The 19,961-nt window shown below is 48.3% G+C and overlaps 1 protein-coding gene across 9 annotated transcripts in view; it reads left to right on the forward strand.

The window, feature by feature from the left end:
* MYO9B (myosin IXB) overlaps positions 1-19,961 on the forward strand; it is a 925,026-nt gene that overhangs the window by 455,735 nt on the left and 449,330 nt on the right. For all 9 annotated transcript variants that reach the window (XM_069649217.1, XM_069649219.1, XM_069649218.1 and 6 more), the window contains exon 3: positions 18,930-19,024. In XM_069649217.1, the coding sequence (XP_069505318.1) occupies positions 18,930-19,024 (95 nt within the window). The remainder of the gene's footprint in view (positions 1-18,929; positions 19,025-19,961) is intronic.

The following is a 19,961-nucleotide window of genomic DNA, read 5'->3' on the forward strand; positions in this document are numbered from 1 at the left end:
GGGCAGAAGGTGAAACTCTTGATCAGTCCCTGCTTTGGGCAGGTACTGACCCGAGAGAAGAGTCAGGCCAGAGCCCCAGTTTAGGCCCAGGCCAGCGAAGCCTGACCGGGCTCGCCCAGCTCAATCAGTAACTATCAAAGATTGATGATGCTCCTTGCAGTGTCCTTTCCTGGGAAGTCCCTTCTCTTGGTGTGAATATATAGGCAAACTAGGAGGCTTGCATATGGCCTGGACAGATCTCTAACAGTGCAGATCCTGCACGGATAATGGCCCTACAGTGTTATTTATTTGTGCTGCGTGATGATGGTGGGGAGAGGCATGGACGTGAATGACACTGTATGGAACTGCGTGCACTGTGCTACTACGTCTAAAGGGACCTGCAAAACCATTTTGTAAATTTGGCTACCCTAGATGGAAAATGTTAGATGTGGAGGGGTGTGTGTGCCTGTGTGAGTGAGGAGCTAAATTTTCATCGGACGTTTCAAAGAGATGCTACGTCCCAAAGTTAACGACGCAAGCACAGTGTGAAAAATGGAGAGCTTCAAACCTAAATATGAAAACCAACTCTACAAAGTACTGTTTAGAAGTAGAAATAACATTTGAATTCACTCTTTTGACTCCTCATCAGACAAATGTATCTGCGCTTCTCACATACCTGAGTGAGCTTGAAACCTCCAAAAATGTTACATTTTTCAATGTAAACTCCTTTCCTGGACGTGGGCATGGGTTGCGATGCTCGTCTAGTTTACCGAAGGAACGGATCCCATCTGGGTACAGAATGTTTCCGACGAGCTTCAGCAGCCGAGCCCAGGGAGTGTCATGAAGAAGGCGCACAGGGCGTCACTCACATGCCCTTCTCTTGGATGCAATCACATGGATACAGTGCAAGCACAAAGTACCCACTGCATGCATGCTCTTCCCCTGTTTCTTATTTTCACTCCATTCTCGCAGAACGCTTAATACGGGAAGAGTCCTTGCTTCTCAGTGTACTGTACCTCTCACAGGACCTCACAGCTCAAGGACTATGAAATATCCATTGATTTATAGTCTGTACGAAGTGTAAAGAAACAACCCTAGCGCTGGAGAAATGTTGATCTGAAACAGATTAAAAATCAATACACAATGTGCCCAAAATTCAGATCCAGTGACATTCCCTGTTCAAATGCAGTCACTTAAAGGGGTAGTTCACTCAAAAATGTTATGCTTCAAAATGTTGGCCATAATAAATAAGATATATTGGCAGTTTTAAAAAAACTGTTTGGCAAATAATTTTTTTAATGACCATTCGAGTGTTGATTTTCAAGCACTTGGAGGCAGCCGTTTTATAAGCTGGAGCAATTTCGTGTGTGAAAGTTGGTGCTTTGCTCTTGCAGCAACAATCCCTACTGGGAGTGTTTGCTTATTGCAGCTGGAAAGTAGAGTATTTTCCAGCATGCAGGCAGAGGGTCGTTGATGCTGGTGACATTTAAAAAAGTGGAAAGCGGAGTACCTATTTAAGTGGAGAGAGGGAACTAAGAGCTGATCTCACCAGGGCCATGTGACGCTTACTGCACAGGTATATTCACCTGCTGGGTTTATTCACTGATGCCTCGAAAGTGAGGTCACTTAAGAGGAACCAACCAATACACGGAGTAAGCAGATACACCTACATCATAAGCTGCAATCAAACTATAATGAGGCATGGCACCTTCACAGGGATCCAGCTGAAACATAAGCTATGTGCTGCACCACCATGTGCCCGTTTCCCCCAATCAAAGTTTCATTACATAGCCATTTTGGCAAATAGATGTCATGTGGAATTTGCCAGGCACACCACAGTGCTCACGTCGGAGAGGATCTCTGGGTCTTGGGCCCTGAGATCCTCTCTGACGCGAGCACTGTCCTCTGTGTATTTGCTGAATTGTGCTTACATTTTGGATTTCCAGCTCCCTGCTGCCAGCATGCGCCACGTTGCCGGCAGCAGGGAGATGGAAATCCAAATTGCAAGCAAAATCCCACAAACACACTGATCCATGAGCACTGTCCTGTGTGTTTGTGAGATTTTGCTTGCACTTTGGATTTCTAGCAACCCGTTTCTAGCAACGTGGTGCATGCTGGCAGTGGGGAGCTAGAAATCCTGACACTGCTCACGCAGAGAGGATCTCAGGGTTCCGCTGTGAGCACTGTAGTTTTCCTGGCAAATTCTGCATGACATAGAAAGCTAGCTGTACATGCACCGGAACACAATCCAGACTTGGTCTGTGTCACTGAGACCTGGCTGAGTGATGTTTCAGGCCCGCGTATAGTTCCGCCTAGATTCTTCCCTTAGATATGCGACTCACCCTGGTGGTGGTGTTGCAGTGTTATTTCGCTCTTTTGAGCTAGAAGGTTTAGTTGGCTTTTTCTGTCAATGTTAAGATGGAAGCTATTCTTTTCCGTTCGCTTTACCTCCTCAAAAACATGACACTGCTCATTGTGCACTGTCCCCCTCCCTCAGATTCCATTTTTGTTTCAGCTTTCTTAGGAACTGTTATGGATTTAAAATTGTGTTATGCTGACCTGATTGTGGTCTGCGATTTTCACATGCATCCTAACAGCCCGACAGACTTACCAGTCTCATCTTGTATCTGCATTATCAGATCTGGGCTTGTCCCAACTGATCTCTGAACCTACTCATGATCTTGGTAATACGCTGGATCTTATTGTTGCCCCCCTCCCGCAACCCCCAGTTAGTTATGGTTTGCAAGTTCAATGGTCTGATCATTTTATTATCCCCTTTGAAATTACTTTTCTGTGCTTTCTTTTCGCACCCCAGTCCCCCCCTCTCCCCCCCTTGGCTTGTTAGTCTTATCACAGCTGGCCCTCTGTTCCACCTCTTGCTATTTCTACTGCCATTAATGCGGCTTGGGCTTCCAAAACTACTGATGATCTTATCACTTGTTCTGTGGCTGACCATCTGGCCCCTCTCAAAGGGGCAACGCCCTGCAGACTCTTAAGAGTCTCTGCTCACCCCATGTTTAGCTAATCTTCAGCTCCTCCACAGACAGGCAGAGCACAAATGATGCATTTCTTATTGCCCCCTGGCCAAGGCCGTGCTGCATGAGGCCACCTCAACATATCAATTGCTACTTACACTGCTAAATACACTTACCATTAAGCGTGTTCAATCTCTGTCCTCCCTCTAATACAATTTCTCAAACACTCACGGCTGCTCACAAAAAATTATCTTTGTCTTGCCTTGATGCTTCTCCGGATCCTACTTTGTCGGCAGTGGCAAACCATTCTCATTTGTGGTTTTCTTTTATGTGGTTTGCTGAAGAGGATATTATTAGAGTTGCAAACTCCTTAAAATCTGCATCTCCATCTGATGCGATTCCACTACCAATGCTGAAAACCATTATGCCCTACATTGCCCCAGCCTTAACCTCAGCCATCACTATTTTTCTACAAGCTGCATTCTGGCTATTTTCACATGCCATGATTTTTCCTATACTGAAGAAACCTTCGCTGGACCCTTCTTTTTCGGGCTAATTTCCACCCTATTCCTCTTCTTCCTTTTCTCTTGAAGGTGCTTAAATCTCTGGTTACCCCTTTGCTGTGCACTTTTCTTGATGATTCCTGTTTTGTTCACCCTTTCCAGTCACACCAAGTCTTTTCTGGTCTTGGTAGTTTACGATATGGCCCGGCTAGTGGATCAGGGTGGTTTCGGGGCACTCATTTTATAGATTACTCCTACGTCCCGTCCCCTTTCCTCCATACTTATGGACATCTCTCCGTCCTGTGGGACGGGACCGGAGCACTTTGTAAAAAGCATCCAAATTTTTTTCAAACATGTGTCCCTCTCTTTCCTGCGCAGGGCCCGGCACGCGGCCGTAACCTCGCCCATCAGTCCTTTTCTCCGCACGATCGGGGCCGGACGTACTTGCATCCTCGGAAGATTTTCTTCCCTGTTTTCCCTCTCTGGCTCTCGCTAGCGTTCGTTTACTAGTCTGTCTATGTCTTTTAAACTAGATTTTCATCGTGTCACCGTCGCTTTGCGAGTGCGGATCCCCATCCTCTTTGTTTAGAGTGTTTGGGTCTGGAACACCGTCGGGACTCCTGTTTTTACTGTGACTCCCTTTCGGTCCGGGCACTTCAACGTCGGTTGGAGCGGTGGGAGGAGGTGTTCGGAAGGGCTCCTCCTTTGCATTTTCAGGCGTTCATTGACGAGAAGAAAAAACGCCCGGTAAGTTCTTTACTTTTCAGAGCACCCCGGCCGGGGGATACCTTTCCGGGTTCCTCTCGAGCCGGGAGGGGTGTTGATCGCTCTGTTACCGGGGTTCGCCCTGAGGTGCCCGTCGGGCCTAATAATTCTACCAGAGTTTTCTCCGAGGGTCTCCGCAAGGGGCCTGTTTCCACCGGAATATGCTCCGAGGCCCCTCTTGTGGGGGCTGTTTGTAGACCCAGTTCTACTGAGTCGTGGGGTACCGGAGCTTGCTCTGAGGTCGCTCTTTCGGCTTCCCTCAAAAACAAAACCGGGGTGCCCCCCGAGGTCTTGGCTGGGCTTGAGGTTACCGAACGGATGTTCGAGGCCCGTGCCGATAAGGCTTCTACCGGGCCTAGGTCCGAGGTCCCTCGTACAGAGGCTAAGGATACCAACAGTTCTGAGGGGCCGGGCAAGGCCCTGTCGGTGACAGCGCACCGTTCCCGCTCTTGTGGTGACACCAGATCTGTTGAGGGGACAAAGAAGAAAGTTTCTTCTTTTACCGGCAGTGCCGAGGCCCTTCCTTCGAAGGCTCATTTGGCGATTGGTATGTCGCAGAAACATTCCAGGCCTCATAGTCCTGGCTCTGCCGAGGTTCCTTACGTTAAGGCTAAAATTAAGACCCCTGACCCATCGACGGGGACCCCTGCCTCACTTCCTCACGTGCCGCAGTTCCCCTCAGATGAGGATAAAATGGCGGCCGTTCCCGCCTTGACCACGGAGGCCATTTTAGGTACTACCCCTACAACTACGCCATCGGCCCCTGGTGTAGGGTTCGGTCCTTCAGGTGAACCTAAGGTCCCTTGTGCGCATCCTTACCGGCCGGTTTGATTGGAACGCCCGGATGCCTCTTCCGCACAATGTTTCGTTGCCCGCGGGGGCGGCTCCCTTGATTTATGTGGATTCGTCGGTGGAGGGGCCGGTGTGGCACCCTTCTCCGTTACGTCCCTGGATTTGTCCACCTCATGAGAGGCCTCCTCAGGTTCCAAAACAATCTCCTCAGGACGCTTTTTCCGGTAAATTTGAAGCGCTTATGCGCACCGACCCCATGAGGGAATATGTCAAAGGGCTTTTCAAGGAGATATGTCCACCCGCGCCTCTGGCTACACCTGTTCGGACGGTGGTTCAGCCGGTGCCTCCCTTGCCCGTGGTGCCTCCCCCTGCGATTCTGCCTGTGCCACCATTGTCCCCAGTGGACAAGGCAGTGCCTGACACGGCTCAGCAGGATCCTGACCTGTCAGATGACCCTCAAGGCGATCAGGACAACTAGGACCTTGCCAGCTCTATCAGAGCTTTCCATGACCGGGTGCTGGACATAATGAGTTTCTTAGATGTTCCAGTGCCCGAGGCACCTGCTCCGCAGGAGGGCGTGCTTTCTGGGGCGTTCACCTTGTCTCCTTTGGAGCGTACCGGCCTGTTCTTACAGAAGGACGTTCTGGCCGAGGTCCGTAGAGTTTGGGAAAAGCCACACTCAGGACTTTTTGTCAATAAGAAGATTGACGCAAGGTATAGGCTGCATTCTTCGGAAGAAGTGGCCTTGTCGTCTTGTCCGCCTCTCTCCTCCACAGTGGTGGCTGCGGCTACGTTGCAATCCAGGCCTGCAGCATCCTCATCGCAGCATCCTCCTCCGCGACGGCTATTCAGGTCTTGGGAAAGTAGGACAAGCTCCTGGACTCCCTAGGGAGGAAAATCTTTGCCAATTCGGCCTTACAGCTCAGGCAGGCCAATGCAGAATTGATTTTGGCGGGAGCTAACATGCGGATGTGGAGAGGTCTGTCAGAGTTTGAGGAGCACATTCCGGTCGAGAAGTTGGAGGATTTCAGAGGAGGCCTTTCCGATGCCAGGGTCTTTGCCCAGGATCTCCTGGAGGCTGCGGCTCATCACGTAGACACTTCGGATTGGGGGTCTGATGCTTGGGGTTGATACCTCGCGGCAAGCGTGGCTGCATGCCACTAAGTTCTCAAAGGAGGTGCAAGACAAGGTTCTGGACCTTTCATTTGATGGTAAGGAGCTTTTTCACTCTTCTACTGATGTAGAGCTCACCAAAACCAAAGACAGCACTCAGACGGCTAAATCATTGTCTGTTCTGGTTAAATTCACACCCTCCACCTTATAGCGATTTTGCGATCCTGCAAAATGCCGCGAAAACGGCCGTTTTGTGCCAAATGTAATTTTTTTTTAAAAGTAATCTGCAAAAATTACTGTTTTATAAAAAAATAATACTCATGGTGCCAGGTTCTCAACTTTTTTTTTTGTAAAAAAGAAATGCGCAACACATTTCATCACTTGCGCCCCAAAAAAGTGCAGCCCAATCCACAAGTGACACATGAATGGGCACATTTTATATGTGCGCCCATTCAGATGACCTTTTCACCTCCTTCATCAAATAAACTGTCAATTTAAAAACGCATCCCTCATTTCCAAGCAAGATGCACTTTTAAATGTGCAGAAATTGTAAGCAACCCTACGCCCACAGGATGTGGGGCTGCCACTGCATGACAGGGTCTTTCCTGACCCTGTCATGCATTTCTTTTAAGGTATGAACCGCTACTGTCGCTTGCATTACTGTTCTTCAAACAGGATAAAAATGCATTTTTTGGGTCGCATTTTACAGCGGCAGGCACCTGGAGTACTGCCCATTTTGATGACAAAAATCTATCGAATGTTACAATTTGACCTATTTTGTCCAGTACTATTCGATCGATTTAAAAAAAGAAAAAATGTTTTAATAAATACTGAACATGTGTTGCGGGGGTGTCACCCGCTCCCCATGTTCAGTATTTTTTGTCTAGGGTGGTTGTAGAAGTGTTTTCCCCTTTTTCCTCAAAATTGGAGGAGGGACAAAAAAAAAAGAGAGAGAAAAAAAAAAAAAAGGGACCTTGCGGAGTCGGATCCGACCCGCGTAAGACGGACGGATCTGGCACCGCAAGGTTGCAGGGGAAGCGGCAGCTACCAAGCAGTTAAGTAGGGGAGAGGGTGGGGTGGTGGTGAAAGGTACATTTTGGGTTGTTTGGCTGAAGTGCAAATCAATTTGCAGCAATTCCGCCTCAAATAATTACACTTCGGTCAAACAACCAAGAACACCATTTAAGGCAGCTGGCCAGCGCACAATTTGTGCTACAGCTCAAGCCTATGGAAATGCGCCGCATAAGGTGACCTGCTCATTTCCAAAAAGGGGTTGTCTAAAAATAGCATAATCCTCTGTTCGTTTTTTAAATGCCCCATTATTTGAGGATCTGGGTCAAAATCTACATTTAAAAAAATGGTTACACTATGAGAGAGGGAGAGTGATGGGTGAGATGTGAAGTGATAGGCAAGAAAGCAGAGGGAGAGCAGTGGGTCAGAGGAGGAAGCGCTGCACAACAGAGCAGAGGAAGCAGTGATGCGGTGGGCCAGAAATCTGAGAGCGAGCAGAGGTACAGAAAGTAGAGGGAGCGTATGGTCAGTGAGCCAGAAAGAGAGGAAGTGGTTGGCCAGAAAGAGGTAGTGAGCTGCAGATTGGGAAAAAGGATGAGGGAAGAGTGCGATAGAATGGGAGAAAAGATGTAAGAAGCAGAAGCAGCAGAAAAGAATGAAGGGCTGTATATTGCGGGAGGAATTGTAGAGTGTAAAGGTGTGAGTTGGGAGTATGATTTGGAGTGTGGCAGGGGCTGGGCAGTGCGAATTGTGACTTGACAGTGTGACATAGCACGTGAGTATTTGTATGACAGAGTGAGAGGTTAAGGAAAGTAAGTTGTGATGGAGAGTTGGTGAGATGTGTATTGGTGAGAGAGGTGTGTGAATGTTTGGGGGATTGGAGAACATAGAAGATGAATATTTTCAGCATTACAATTGATAATGATCAATTTAGTTAATACTATTAAATAGGCATGAACATTAAACCAGAAATGTATCCAAATCAAACACTGTTCTGCCAACCCAGAGACATCTGGGACTCTTCCTATTAAATTAATACAAAAGATACATAATAATGATACCCTGGCTCTCGTTTAGCCTTGCACTCTGCCTATTTCCTGCAATGTGGCAATCTTACACCCTCCAGTTAATACAAAATGTCCCTCAAAAATGCCGCAATAAATAGGTTTTGTGCCGCAAAATTTGCCATTTCATGCCACAAAATCCTGGAAGGTCTGGTTAAAGCTCCCTTCAAGGCTCAAAGGCCGTTGTCACAAGGTCGACCTTCCTCTGGTTTTAGGGGCTTCCTCGACTGCAAATCTCGCAGAGTGGATACTCCTGCGGGGAATAACCGCCGTAGACAAAAGCGTACGCGGTATTTCTCCCGCTCCTCAGCCTCCTCATCAGGTTTAGGTGGCACCGCCACCGATAAACCTGCCAAATGAGGGTTTTCCGCACTCGCACGAGACCCCGGTGGGAAGACGCATTGCGTCTCATTGGGAGACGTGGCAGGCCATCACAGAAGACAGGTGGGTCTTGTCAGTTGCTCAAGCGGGCTTCTGCTTACCTTTACCCCCTACCCCACCCCTCAACCCTCCTTTTCAGCTGTCGGGCTCACCCTCCCTCAAGGCCGAGGTTCAGAAACTTCTGCACCTCAGAGGTGTGGAACCTGTTCCCCTTGGGGAGTGAGGGGAGGGCTTCTACTCCCGGCTGTTAACAGTGCCCAAACCCAACTAGGCTGGCCTGCGCACCATCCTAGACCTTTCCCAGTTCTATCTTTTCCTACCCCAAGAGAAATTCAAGATGATCACGCCCAGCCAGATATGCTCCTCCTTGCAGATGGGTGATTGGCTCAGCGTTGTGGATCTTCAGGACGCGTACATGCGAATCCTGATTTGGAACCCACAAAGAAGTTATCTCTGCTTCTCTTTGGGAGAGGAGCACTTCCAGTTTCGAGTGCTTCCTTTTGGCCTCAGCTCGGCGCCGCGTGTCTTCATGAAGATGATGTCGGTGATTGCAGCCTAACTTCGTCTCCAGGGTATCCATGAGTATCCATATTTGGACGACTGGCTCCTATGCCGGGGTGCACCCCGAGGCCTTGGTGGGGCTTGGTGCTACCGAACGGATGTTCGAGGCCTGCACAAGTAAGGCTGTTACCAGACCTGGGTCCGAGGTCCCTCGTACAGAGGCTAAAGCTACCAACATTTCTGAGGGTCTGGCAAGGCCTTATCGGTGAAGGTTGTTTCTCACCGTTCCTGCTCTTGCGGCGACACCAGATCTGTTGAGGGGCAAAGAAGGGAAATTCTTCTTTTACCGGCAGCGCCAAGGTCCTTCCTGAGAAGGCTAATTTGGCGGTTGGTATGTCGCAGAAACATTCCAGGCCTCATGGTACCGGCTCTGCCGAGGTTCCTTATGTTAAGGCTAAAGTTAAGACCCCTGATCCATCGACGGGGACCCCTGCCTCACTTCCTCACATGCCGCAGTTCCCCTCAGGTGATGACAAAATGGCACCCGTTTCCGCCATGACTGCGGCGGCCATTTTGAACGCTACCCCTATAGCTGCGCCATCGGCCTCAGGTGTAGGGCTGGTTTCTCGGCCTTGTGCGCATCCTTATCGGTCAGTTTATGACCGGAATTCTGGGATACCCCTTCTGCACAATTTTTTGTTGCCTGCGGGGTGGGAACCTTTGGTTCATCTGTCCATCCAGATATAGGAGTGGGCCATGCTTCATGGCGTCTGGCTGCTTGCGGTGCACATCCCGGGCCAGCTGAATGTCACAGCGGATGCCCTCAGCCGGCGGACAGTGGTCAGTGTTCTGACTTGAGTGTCGTGTAGACCGATGAGACCTCCGTCCCCAAGTGACGCACAGGGGAACTAAATAGAAACCCGCTGTACGACCTTTGAGACCACAGGTGAGAGATGTCTTCTCGGATCCACGGAGCCTCTAGGAACACCGATGCTGCTGTCAAGAGGGAATGAGGTTAAGCACCAGGCAAGCACAATACAATAAGGAAAACAAGTAACTAAAGTGTCTTACCTATCTGGTGTAATGGAGACCCAGGTGACCTAGTAGGGAGGTTCGAGGCTCATTAGATGCGGCGGTCCCTGGAATGGTAGAACCGCAGGTTCAGCGTGGATGAAGAGTAGCCACCTGTGGGAGTCAGGGCTGGACTTGAATCCCCAGTAGGGAAAAGGCGTAGAAGATCAGCAAGGTACCAAGGGATGATCCAAAGACAAGTCGAGGTGCAGTCCAAATATCCGGCAACAGGTAAAGAGTTCCAAGCAAAAGTACCAAGGGGTGTCCGAGGGAGTCCGTGATAGATTTCCGTGGTCAAGGTAAACAAGGAGCAAGTTGTAACGCCAAACAGTGTCCGAAGCCAGCTGAGAAGCAATGAGCGTTCTGTCTCTCAGTACTTTATACTGATCGCCCCTGGGTCACGTGACTTCTCTGGATCATGTGACGTCCACCAAGATCACATGGGGAACGCCGTAGTGTATCACGTGACTGGCGTGAGGACGTGAGGCCGCCCTTTCTGCTATACGTTCTCCAAGGCAGTTGCCAATGCAGAAAGGGTTGCAATCGAGTCCGTACACTGGTACGGAGTTTTCGGTTCTGTGGGTTCACCGAATCACTTGAGCCTCGAAGCTTGGGAGGAGGTGTTGGGGGAATGTGGGCAGTGTTCTGATGTGTCGTGGCCTGGTGTGCAGAGGATCGCCTAACAGTCAGCTACAAGTGGGAGTTCAAGGCGGAGATCCTCTCATGGATTTTCTTGCGTTGGGGCACACCGGAGGTGGACCTCTTCGCTACGGTGGTAAATAAGAAGCTACCTCGGTATGCCTCCAGAGGGGGGCTGAGAGCCTCCTCTCTGGGGGATGCTCTCGAGATTCCATGGCACAACATGAGAGCTTATGACTTCCCGCCTCTGCCTATAGTTCGAGCAATTGGGAAGCTGAAGAACACCTGTCTGTGTTTCTGCTGATCAGGTTACCAGTAACCCCAGATCTTCTTCATCAAGGGGAACAGCAGATGTGGCAGCCCTCCCCACAATCGCTCAGCTTGGCGGCATGGTGCCTGAGTTCAAGTCTTAGAGCTTTTTAACTGGTCTACGGATAACATGCGCATTATCTAGGCAGCCAGGGAACCCTCGACCAGATCCCAATACAGGAGTAAATGGCTCAGGTTCTGTCGTTGGTGTTTGGAAGAGCAGTTGGATCCAAGTGTGGCTACGATTGACAAGGTGCTGTCCTTCGTGTCCCCCTTAGCAGAGTCGGGTGTTTACGTTCTGTCATGCAGAACTTACCTTTCAGCGGTTTCCGCTTATCTTGCTATAGACCAATGCTCTTATTCTCTGAGTAACCCAGTGGTTAAGAGGCATTTTGCAGGTTTGACACTCCTCTACCCTCCGGGTCGTAGTCCGCATCTGCCTTGGGACCTAAATGTAGTCCTGACGGCGCTGTGCCATAAACCCTTTGAGCCAATGGCTACGGTTGACCTCAAGTACATGTCCTGGGAAGTGTCCTTTCTGGTAGCCGTTACGTCAGCGAGGAGAGTAAGTGAGCTCCAGGCATTGTCGGTGGAGCACCCTTTCTTGGTCTTTCACAAGGACAAGGTAGTCCTTCGGACGAACCCAGCTTTCCTACCAAAGATAGTGACCGAATTCCATCTGAATCAGTTGATTTCCCTTCCGGTCTTTTTCCGAACCCTGCCTCGGAGGCGGAAAGGGTTCTACACTGCCTGGATGTCCGAAGAGCTCTCAGGTTCTACCTGGACAGGAGTTCCGAGCTTCGGAGCTCTTCCCAACTGTTTTGGCCTTCGGTAAGCCTCAGGGCAGGCCGGCGCCTAAGGCATCTATTTCCAGATGGATTACCGCCTGTATCACGAAATCTTTCACCGTCCAAAAGCTGAAACCTCCTAAAGGTATCCATGCACACCAGGTGCGAGGCAAGGCAGCTGCGGTTGTTTTTCAGAAGTATGTTCCCTGCGAGTCCATCGCTAAAGCGGCTACTTGGGCCTCCCCATCTGCTTTCTGTAAGCATTACTGCCTCGATATGAGCTCTAGAGCTAACGCTCAGTTCGGCCAGGCTGTGCTGAAGAACCTGTTTCTGTAAGGGGTATTTCCATCCACCCATAGTTCCTGTAAGGAGTCCTTGGGAATCTCCCATAAGTTTGGAGGAAAGGGGACGGGACATAGGAGTATGACCAGGTTACTCACCGTAGTGACCACCTTACTCCTAGTCCATAGTCCCCTTTCCTCCATACGCCCGCCCGCCGTCCCCTCTAATAAGGTTCCTCTGTTATTACTAATGGGTCTTTGACCCTGCGATAGAAAAGGACTGATGGGCGATGCGCGGGGCAGAGCCAAGGTGGGTGGGGTTACGGCCGGGTGCCGGGCCCCGCGCAGGAAAGAGAGGAGGGACAAATGTTTGAAAAAAATGTGGATGCTTTTAACAAAGTGCTCCGGTCCCGTCCCACAGGACGGAGAGATGTCCATAAGTATGGATGAAAGGGGACTATGGACTAGGAGTAAGGTGGTCACTACGGTGAGTAACCTGGTAATTCTCTACCACATTCAACGCCATTGACCACTCTACCCTGATCCACAGGCTGGAGTCGGCTGGCATCACTGGTGTGGGTCTGGCTTTTTTCAAACTTATTCTATCTGGCCGTTCTCAAACTCTTTCTCTACCTTCTTATTCCTCTGCATCTGCCCTGATCACCTGCTGTGTCCCTCAGGGTTCTGCTTTGTATCCTCTGCATTTCAAGATTTACATTCAACCTTTAACTAAGCTTATTCAGTGTTTTGGATTTTGGTGTTACTCGTATGCGGATGACACCCAGATTGTAGTACAACTCGACCTCAGTCTACAGTCAGCTGTTGAACGCTGCCTTCTTGTCTCTTCGCTGTCCATACTTGGATGTGTAACAACTGGCTCTGCCTCAATGAGACAAGACGGAAGTGCTGATAGTGGATCCACTGTCTGCCGCCTCTGGACACCTGCTTTCTGGCCGGCATCTCTTGGGTGGCTGCCGGTTCCCCTTTCTATGGTTAACAATCTGTGCTTTAAAATGTCTTCTTCACTGTCCACTGAAGCACCATTTGTCAGTATATCCATTTTAAACGCAAGGTTCTTTGTAAAGTTTTGCCATTTCTTCCCACACTTTCATTCTCCAGTTGTGGCTACCACTTTTTGCGGGACCTTGGATTATTGCAACTCTTTGTATCTTTCTCAACCAGCTTACCTGGTTAACCGCCTGCAAATTTGTCAGAACGTGACGGACAGAGATTTCTGTGTCTTTCTCCAATTCGTAAGTCATTGCATTGGCTCCCAGTTGCTAAATGTATTGAATTTAAAACTCTTTGCATAGTTCAGCGTGCTTTTAATGGCAACGGCCGGATTATCTACAGGAGGAATTTCACCTGTATGTTCCCACCAGTTCTCTTAAGATCCACGACTGCTTATCTTATTGCAGTTCCACGCTTTTCGCGATCTCGCCTTGGTGGCTGAGCCTTTTCTGTGGCCGCTATGAAATAGGCTCTAACCGCCTCTTTATACTACAGAGGATCATTTCTCCAACTTTTGAAAACATATCTGTTCTAAGGGTTTCCCTATTCTTTTTCTTTTTCCATTTTTAGTTTGCCCCCTGGAATACACCTGACCTGTTTTGCTAAGTGGCAAGATACCCTTGTAGTGAATGTTTGCGCTTTTCAAATTGGTATAACATAACAAAACTCTTATTGTTGAAAGTGCATGTGGAGTGAGTAGTGGGCTAAGGTTTATGATAGTGAAGAAGTGCTAACTGCAAAGACCTTAAGCACTCGAAATGTGGAAACATGCTCCTCAGTTGTAGGAGTAGTGTAAAGATGTGTTGGTCCCTGCCATGTAGTGTTTTTATGGATAATTCAATATCTGTTTGTATTATGTCATTTGTACAGCACCGAACTTCCATTATAATGGCATCCAATCACTTGCATTTCAGGTGTGAGGGATTTGGCAGATGGTAGTGTGAACACATGTTGAACAGTACATGGCATTTAAGGAGAATGTCATTTAAGAATATATACTATAGATTTCCATGCAATGGCCCTTTTTGTCGGTGGTGTCTTGTATGTAACATCATTTCTGAGGCTTGTGGATCTGCTTAGATCACATGCTATGCATAGGCTGACATCTAGAGGTAGCCTCAGAGTATTACATTTTTTGTTTTTGAAACTCAAAGGGGTGTTAAGGGTTGCCAGTAATACTATCTTTAGTGTGACATCTACTGTACCCATGGTCCTTTACACGTCAAGGTCCCTCAGATTGTTTTTTTCCACCATCGTAGTCGGACACATATCGCGGAGTTCCTTCTTGGCTGACTCCATTACTTAATGAAAAGTTAAACTTTGTATTTCTTTCTGTCCTTTCGACAACCACTTACCACAAGATCTCCGGCAACGGCTTCAAGGACAAGATCTGTCGACAACAGCGACTCCTGTCTCGGCGGACCTTTGATTGCGGCCTTTCAAGTCCTCAACGGGCCTCGGCCCTGCACAGTAGGGAGAGCAGGGGAGGTTCATAATGTACTCTCTTTAGGAGAATGCATATTCCCCTATACTCCCATTTATTTTACCAGGCTGCCACCCTTGTACATGATGGAAAACACTCCTTTTAAATTCTGCCCTTCCTGTAACAGGTTTCCCTGGAAGGATTTTCACCGAGTGTGTAACCTTTGTCTTCCCCCGGGACCATGCTGAGGGACGGTGCAAGTCTTTCAAACTGTTGAAGCCTAAGACTTTAAAGGACGCAAAACCAAGCGCTGCGCCCACCAACCCGAGGCCTCCATGGACGTCGAGGGAGCCTCCAGTGATGGCAGCATCGACGTCCTAAGTGACGCTGGGGGCGATCAGAAACTGTTGAATACCCATTGCGAGCTGCCGACCCCCACCGGCAGGCCAGCGGATCTGCTACAGGGACGACACCTGGTGCCTCAAGCACTACCAAGTCGCAACACACCAAGCACATCCTCTATGGCTGAAAGTCAACCACGCTGCCGACCGGTAAGCCGCACGCTGTGTCGAGGGAAAGTTTGATCACTCCCTGTCCTCTGGGCCATCGCGGTTGTGATCACCGCACAACAGACCCCCGAAACAGACGTTAAAGTCAGTTTCCGGCACCACGTCTAAATCTGGGAAGTCCACAGGTGCCGATGACCGGGCATCGAAAGATGCGTCGAAGGCCTCCGGAAAGAGCTCAAAAAGCTCAAACTTGAGCGAATTAAGAAACAAGTTTGCGACACCCTACTAAGTCCTGAACGCCGAAAAACCATCATTTTTGACGCCCCAGGTTAAAAAAATCACAGGCTACTAAAAATAGGGATTACATTACCCCTGAGGACACCCTTTCAGGGGCTATGCATCATAAAAAGACCCCTGTCCCAGACCCTTCACCTACTCCTGCTCCCTCTGTGTTGCCTAGCTACTCCCAGTGGATTACAGAACAATTTGATAAGGTCATGAAGAGAATGTCCAGTTTTCTAAACTTCTTTGACGATCACCCCAAGGTCCTCCACAACCTTCACGAGACCCTGCAGAGCTGGGTGGCAGATACTCAGCCTAGATGCCAAAAAAGCTTGCCTAGACATCATGCAGGCTACCACCTCGTCTCATCAGGACCTGACTCGGGACACTTATTATTACAGCACCCAGGCTTACAAGACCCTGGCTCTTACACAGACCCAGAGGACCAAGGGGACACGGGATACTTGGACCAATATTATGATGACGACGACGATGATGAGGATGTATACATTACCCAGTCCCCAGACAACACCGACCCACCAGTGGCAGACTCCCCGGTAGACAACCAACTGCAATATAATGCCCTGCTCCTAAAGGTTGCAGAACACTTCAAAAGAGAGACTCAAGAAGCCCAAGTCTACAAAGACTTTGTGGAGGACATCCTTTGGGATAAAAAATTGGCAACCCCTAAAATCTCAGCTATCGCTCACCATTGCTGAGGGGAAACAGGTAGCCAACTGCATCCTTAAAAATAACTTGGACGCAGCAGACCTTGCAGGAAGGATCGTGGCAGAAGGCACACTGATCAAGCGCCACGCATGGCTCCACCAGTCTGGGTTCAAATTGGAGACCCAGGCTACACTCTTAAGCATGCCTATTGAGCCCAACGCTTCATTTGGCAAAGCAGTTGAGGATGTGCTTAAAAGCGCAAAGGAGGAATATGATATACACCCCTAGGACAGATCACTAACATCTTTGGGCAGACAGGGAGCTCAAACTCTTCCCGGTTTAGAGGACAGAACTCCCAGCAATCTTCAAACTACAACCAGGGTGGGCAAGGTTCATCCTGGGGTTCTCCACAAAAGAGTGCAAAACATGCTGCTGAAAATGCCACTGTATCTAGCCAGTCGTCAAAGCAATGCATTTGCTCAGGAAGATGGTTTCATGCATTTACCTGGTCCCGCACGTACAGTTGCGCATGTGCCCTATGCAAGAGTGGTTAGTGAAACAGTGGTCTCAGGCAAGCGATCAGTGGGATAATTTAGTGATTGTTTCGCTAACCCAAGTTCCAGCGCTACGCTGGTGGACAAAGGAAAACTTGGTAAATGGAAAACCTTTTCACATCCCGGCAGTGCAAGCAGTTGTCACAACAGACTTATTACTCACCGGATAGGGACACCATTACCTCCACCTTCACCAAACAGCGCAAACCTTTGGAACTGCAAGCAGTACTCAAGGCCCTACAAGCTTTCCAAGTGCACCTGTCGGGACAGACAGTACAAATCCTCACGGATTCTGCCATGTTTTACATAAACAAGCAGAGGGGGAACACACACTAGCCAAATCTGTCCAGGCTATCACAAATCTGGAAGTGGCCACTCAAGTGGGTATGTTCCTAACATTCCCAACATGTTCCATTGGCAGCTCGACAAATATCTTGAATGAGATCTTCTCCCTGTGGGGTAACCCCCCTTTAGACTTATTCGCCACAAGGAAAATGCACATTTCCCAGTCTTCGCATCCAGGATTCCCCAACATTGGTCCAAGGGGAACGCCCTGTGGATGAACTGGTCACTGAACTTTACCTACACTTTTCTCCCCAACACCACTACTGAGCAGGGTATTGAACACAATGCACCAGGAACAAGTGACACTAATCCTAGTTGCTCCTATGTAGGCGGGACAACCTTGGTATCCCCATATGCACAAACTGGCCATGTGCGATCCGATCAAACTCCTGTGCCCCTTCAACATGCTCGCACAGCACGGGGGGGTGACATTGCACCCTCAACCTCAGTCTATGAATTTGCCAGCTTGGCTCCTGAAGTCATAGTTTGGCCATTTAAATCTACCTCAAAGGTGTTTGGAAATCCTCAAAGAGGCACGTAAACCAAACACTAGACACTGTTAACTTTAACAAGTGGAAGAGATTTCTAATTTGATGCCAGTCAAAACAAACCTGATAGGATGTACTCCAGCGCACATTCTTCATTACATGCTTCACTTACTAGAATCAGGGGTAGTATTGAACTCAATCCTAGTTCAACTAGCAGCTCTATCCGTGTACACCGCTTCTCAAAGTTAAGGTGTCCTGGTGGAAAGTCCCGTCATTAATGCATTGATGGAGGGAGTAAAAAGACTCCACCCTCCTATTTCAAACCCACTGCCAGGGTGGGACCTAAATGTGGTACTTGTAAAGCTTATAGGACCCCCCTTTTAGCCTATGCATAAGTCCAGCCATAAACACCTCACATATAAGACTGCTTGTCTGGTGGCTATCACCTGCATAAGGAGAGTCTGTGAACGGCAAGCTTTGCCAGTACAACACTTTTCTTTGTTATCCACAAAAACAAATTGGTATTAAGAGCACACCTGAGGTTTTCACCTAAGTTCCTTTTAAAGTTCCATGTCAATCGGACCATCGAACTACCAGCTTTTAAAAAAAATCCAGCAAGCTCAGCTGAGAAAAAACTGTCTCCATAGCTCCAGGCAGGGAAGGTGACCGTGTCCAAAAACACCATCTCTAGATGGATAGTCAGATGCATACAGCTCTGCTACTCTATATCAAATAAAATACTGCCTTTCACACCAAGAGCTTACTCCTCCAGGAGTATGGGGGAAGCTACCTTGGCTTTTATCGCAAATGTCGCGCTGCACACCATTTGCAAAGCACATGTAGCTCTATCCACACTTCTGCTCAGCACTACTGCATTGACACTCACTCTAAAGCAGATCTACTTCATGCAACCTCATGTCAGAATCAAAACTGAGGGACTTCGACGCGTGAAACACCATGAGTACAGTAAACGTCACACTAGGGATAGTATTACTGGCACTCCCTGTAGATGTCCCTTTTCGTGTTTTGAAAACAACTGTAATAATCTGAAGCTTCCACTAGATGTCGGCCTATGCATATCATGCAAATCTAAGCAGATACACGCATCAGAAATACGATTACGGTGAGTAATGTATCCCATATAAACAGGAGTCAAAAGTTGCAAGCTACTAGCCAGCCTTGAAATGACTTGCCAACTCGATTTTACACATACACCCAGCACACCATTTCTCACCCGCCAAGTGCCTATTATCTCTACCCAATGGCTATTGGCGAGTGCTTATTTTGCTCCCTGTATGTGTGAATGTGGAGTGTTGAGTGGTGACAGATGATGGTGGCCAGATGCAGAGGAAGAAGCACACTCTCCTTGGTAAGCCACAATGGAATGTATACTTAAACATGCAGTGCTCTCTTCACAACATTTTCCAGTGAAATGGAACAATAACATGATGCCGTTTCTTTTTTTGCCCATTGCAGGCGTTTGGAAATGCAAAAACTGCTCACAACAACAATTCAAGCCGCTTTGGGAAGTTCATTCAAGTCAACTATTTGGAGAATGGCATCGTCAGAGGGTGAGCGCACAAATCCACAGATCCCACACCCGAGAGTAAACATTCTATTTGTTTTTCTCCCATCTCCCTAACTGGAACAGACACTTTTTCCTGTTCCTTATCATCGCACTTCGGTGTACCCAAAGGTTCTTTTCTTTGTCCCCTATGTGTCTCTTCTCTCTTCACTATTCATCTTAAGTCCATTCTTTCATTTGACTTCTATTGCTATTTCTATGGAGATAATGCTCTAATATTTTGTAGTTGTTGTCCTTTTCTGACCAACTCCACAAGTTCATTGCCTTTGTCTTCAGTCTACCAAGACTGAAGTTATTTGTTTCCTGCTATTTTCCTCATTAGTTTCCTTCCCTCCTTTATATTCTTTCCTCTCGCCTCCCTCCCACTTTTCTCATTTGCTTGTATTTAGGTGTCGACTTGGATCCATTTCTTAATGTCAGTGGTCATATTTCTTGCATGACTCATATCTGTGGTTATCCGCTCTATAATATTCATAAAATCTGACTTTTTCTCCCTTTCTCTGATGCCAACATTTGTATACCCTTGTTTTCTTGCACCTTAAATATTGCTCTACCCTCCTTGGGTTTCCTACATATGCTCCCGCCTCTTCCATCTATTTCAAACTCTGCTATTCTTCTGTGTTTGCTTCCCCCTCACTTGCATTATCTCTCAGCATTTATTGGTTCTCCTGCTCATCTCCAGTTTAATTTTCCATGCATTGTCTTTAAAGGCCTTCACTTTCACCCCCTTATCTCTCCTCCCTTGTTTCTGTCCTCCCAACAGCACGTGTCGTTCCTACTCTGTTTCTTTTGTCTATTCCCTGTTATAACTGTGCTCAGTCCAACCTCTGTTCCATTTCTCTACGTGCCCCTATACTGTGTAACACCCACTCCCTATCAGTATGCCCCACTCCCATTGTCTCCTCTTTTTGCTCCTCCTTGAA

This window comes from Ambystoma mexicanum, chromosome 1p (genome assembly GCF_040938575.1).
Source record: "Ambystoma mexicanum isolate Mex_15411 chromosome 1p, UKY_AmexF1_1, whole genome shotgun sequence".
NCBI lineage: Eukaryota > Metazoa > Chordata > Amphibia > Caudata > Ambystomatidae > Ambystoma > Ambystoma mexicanum.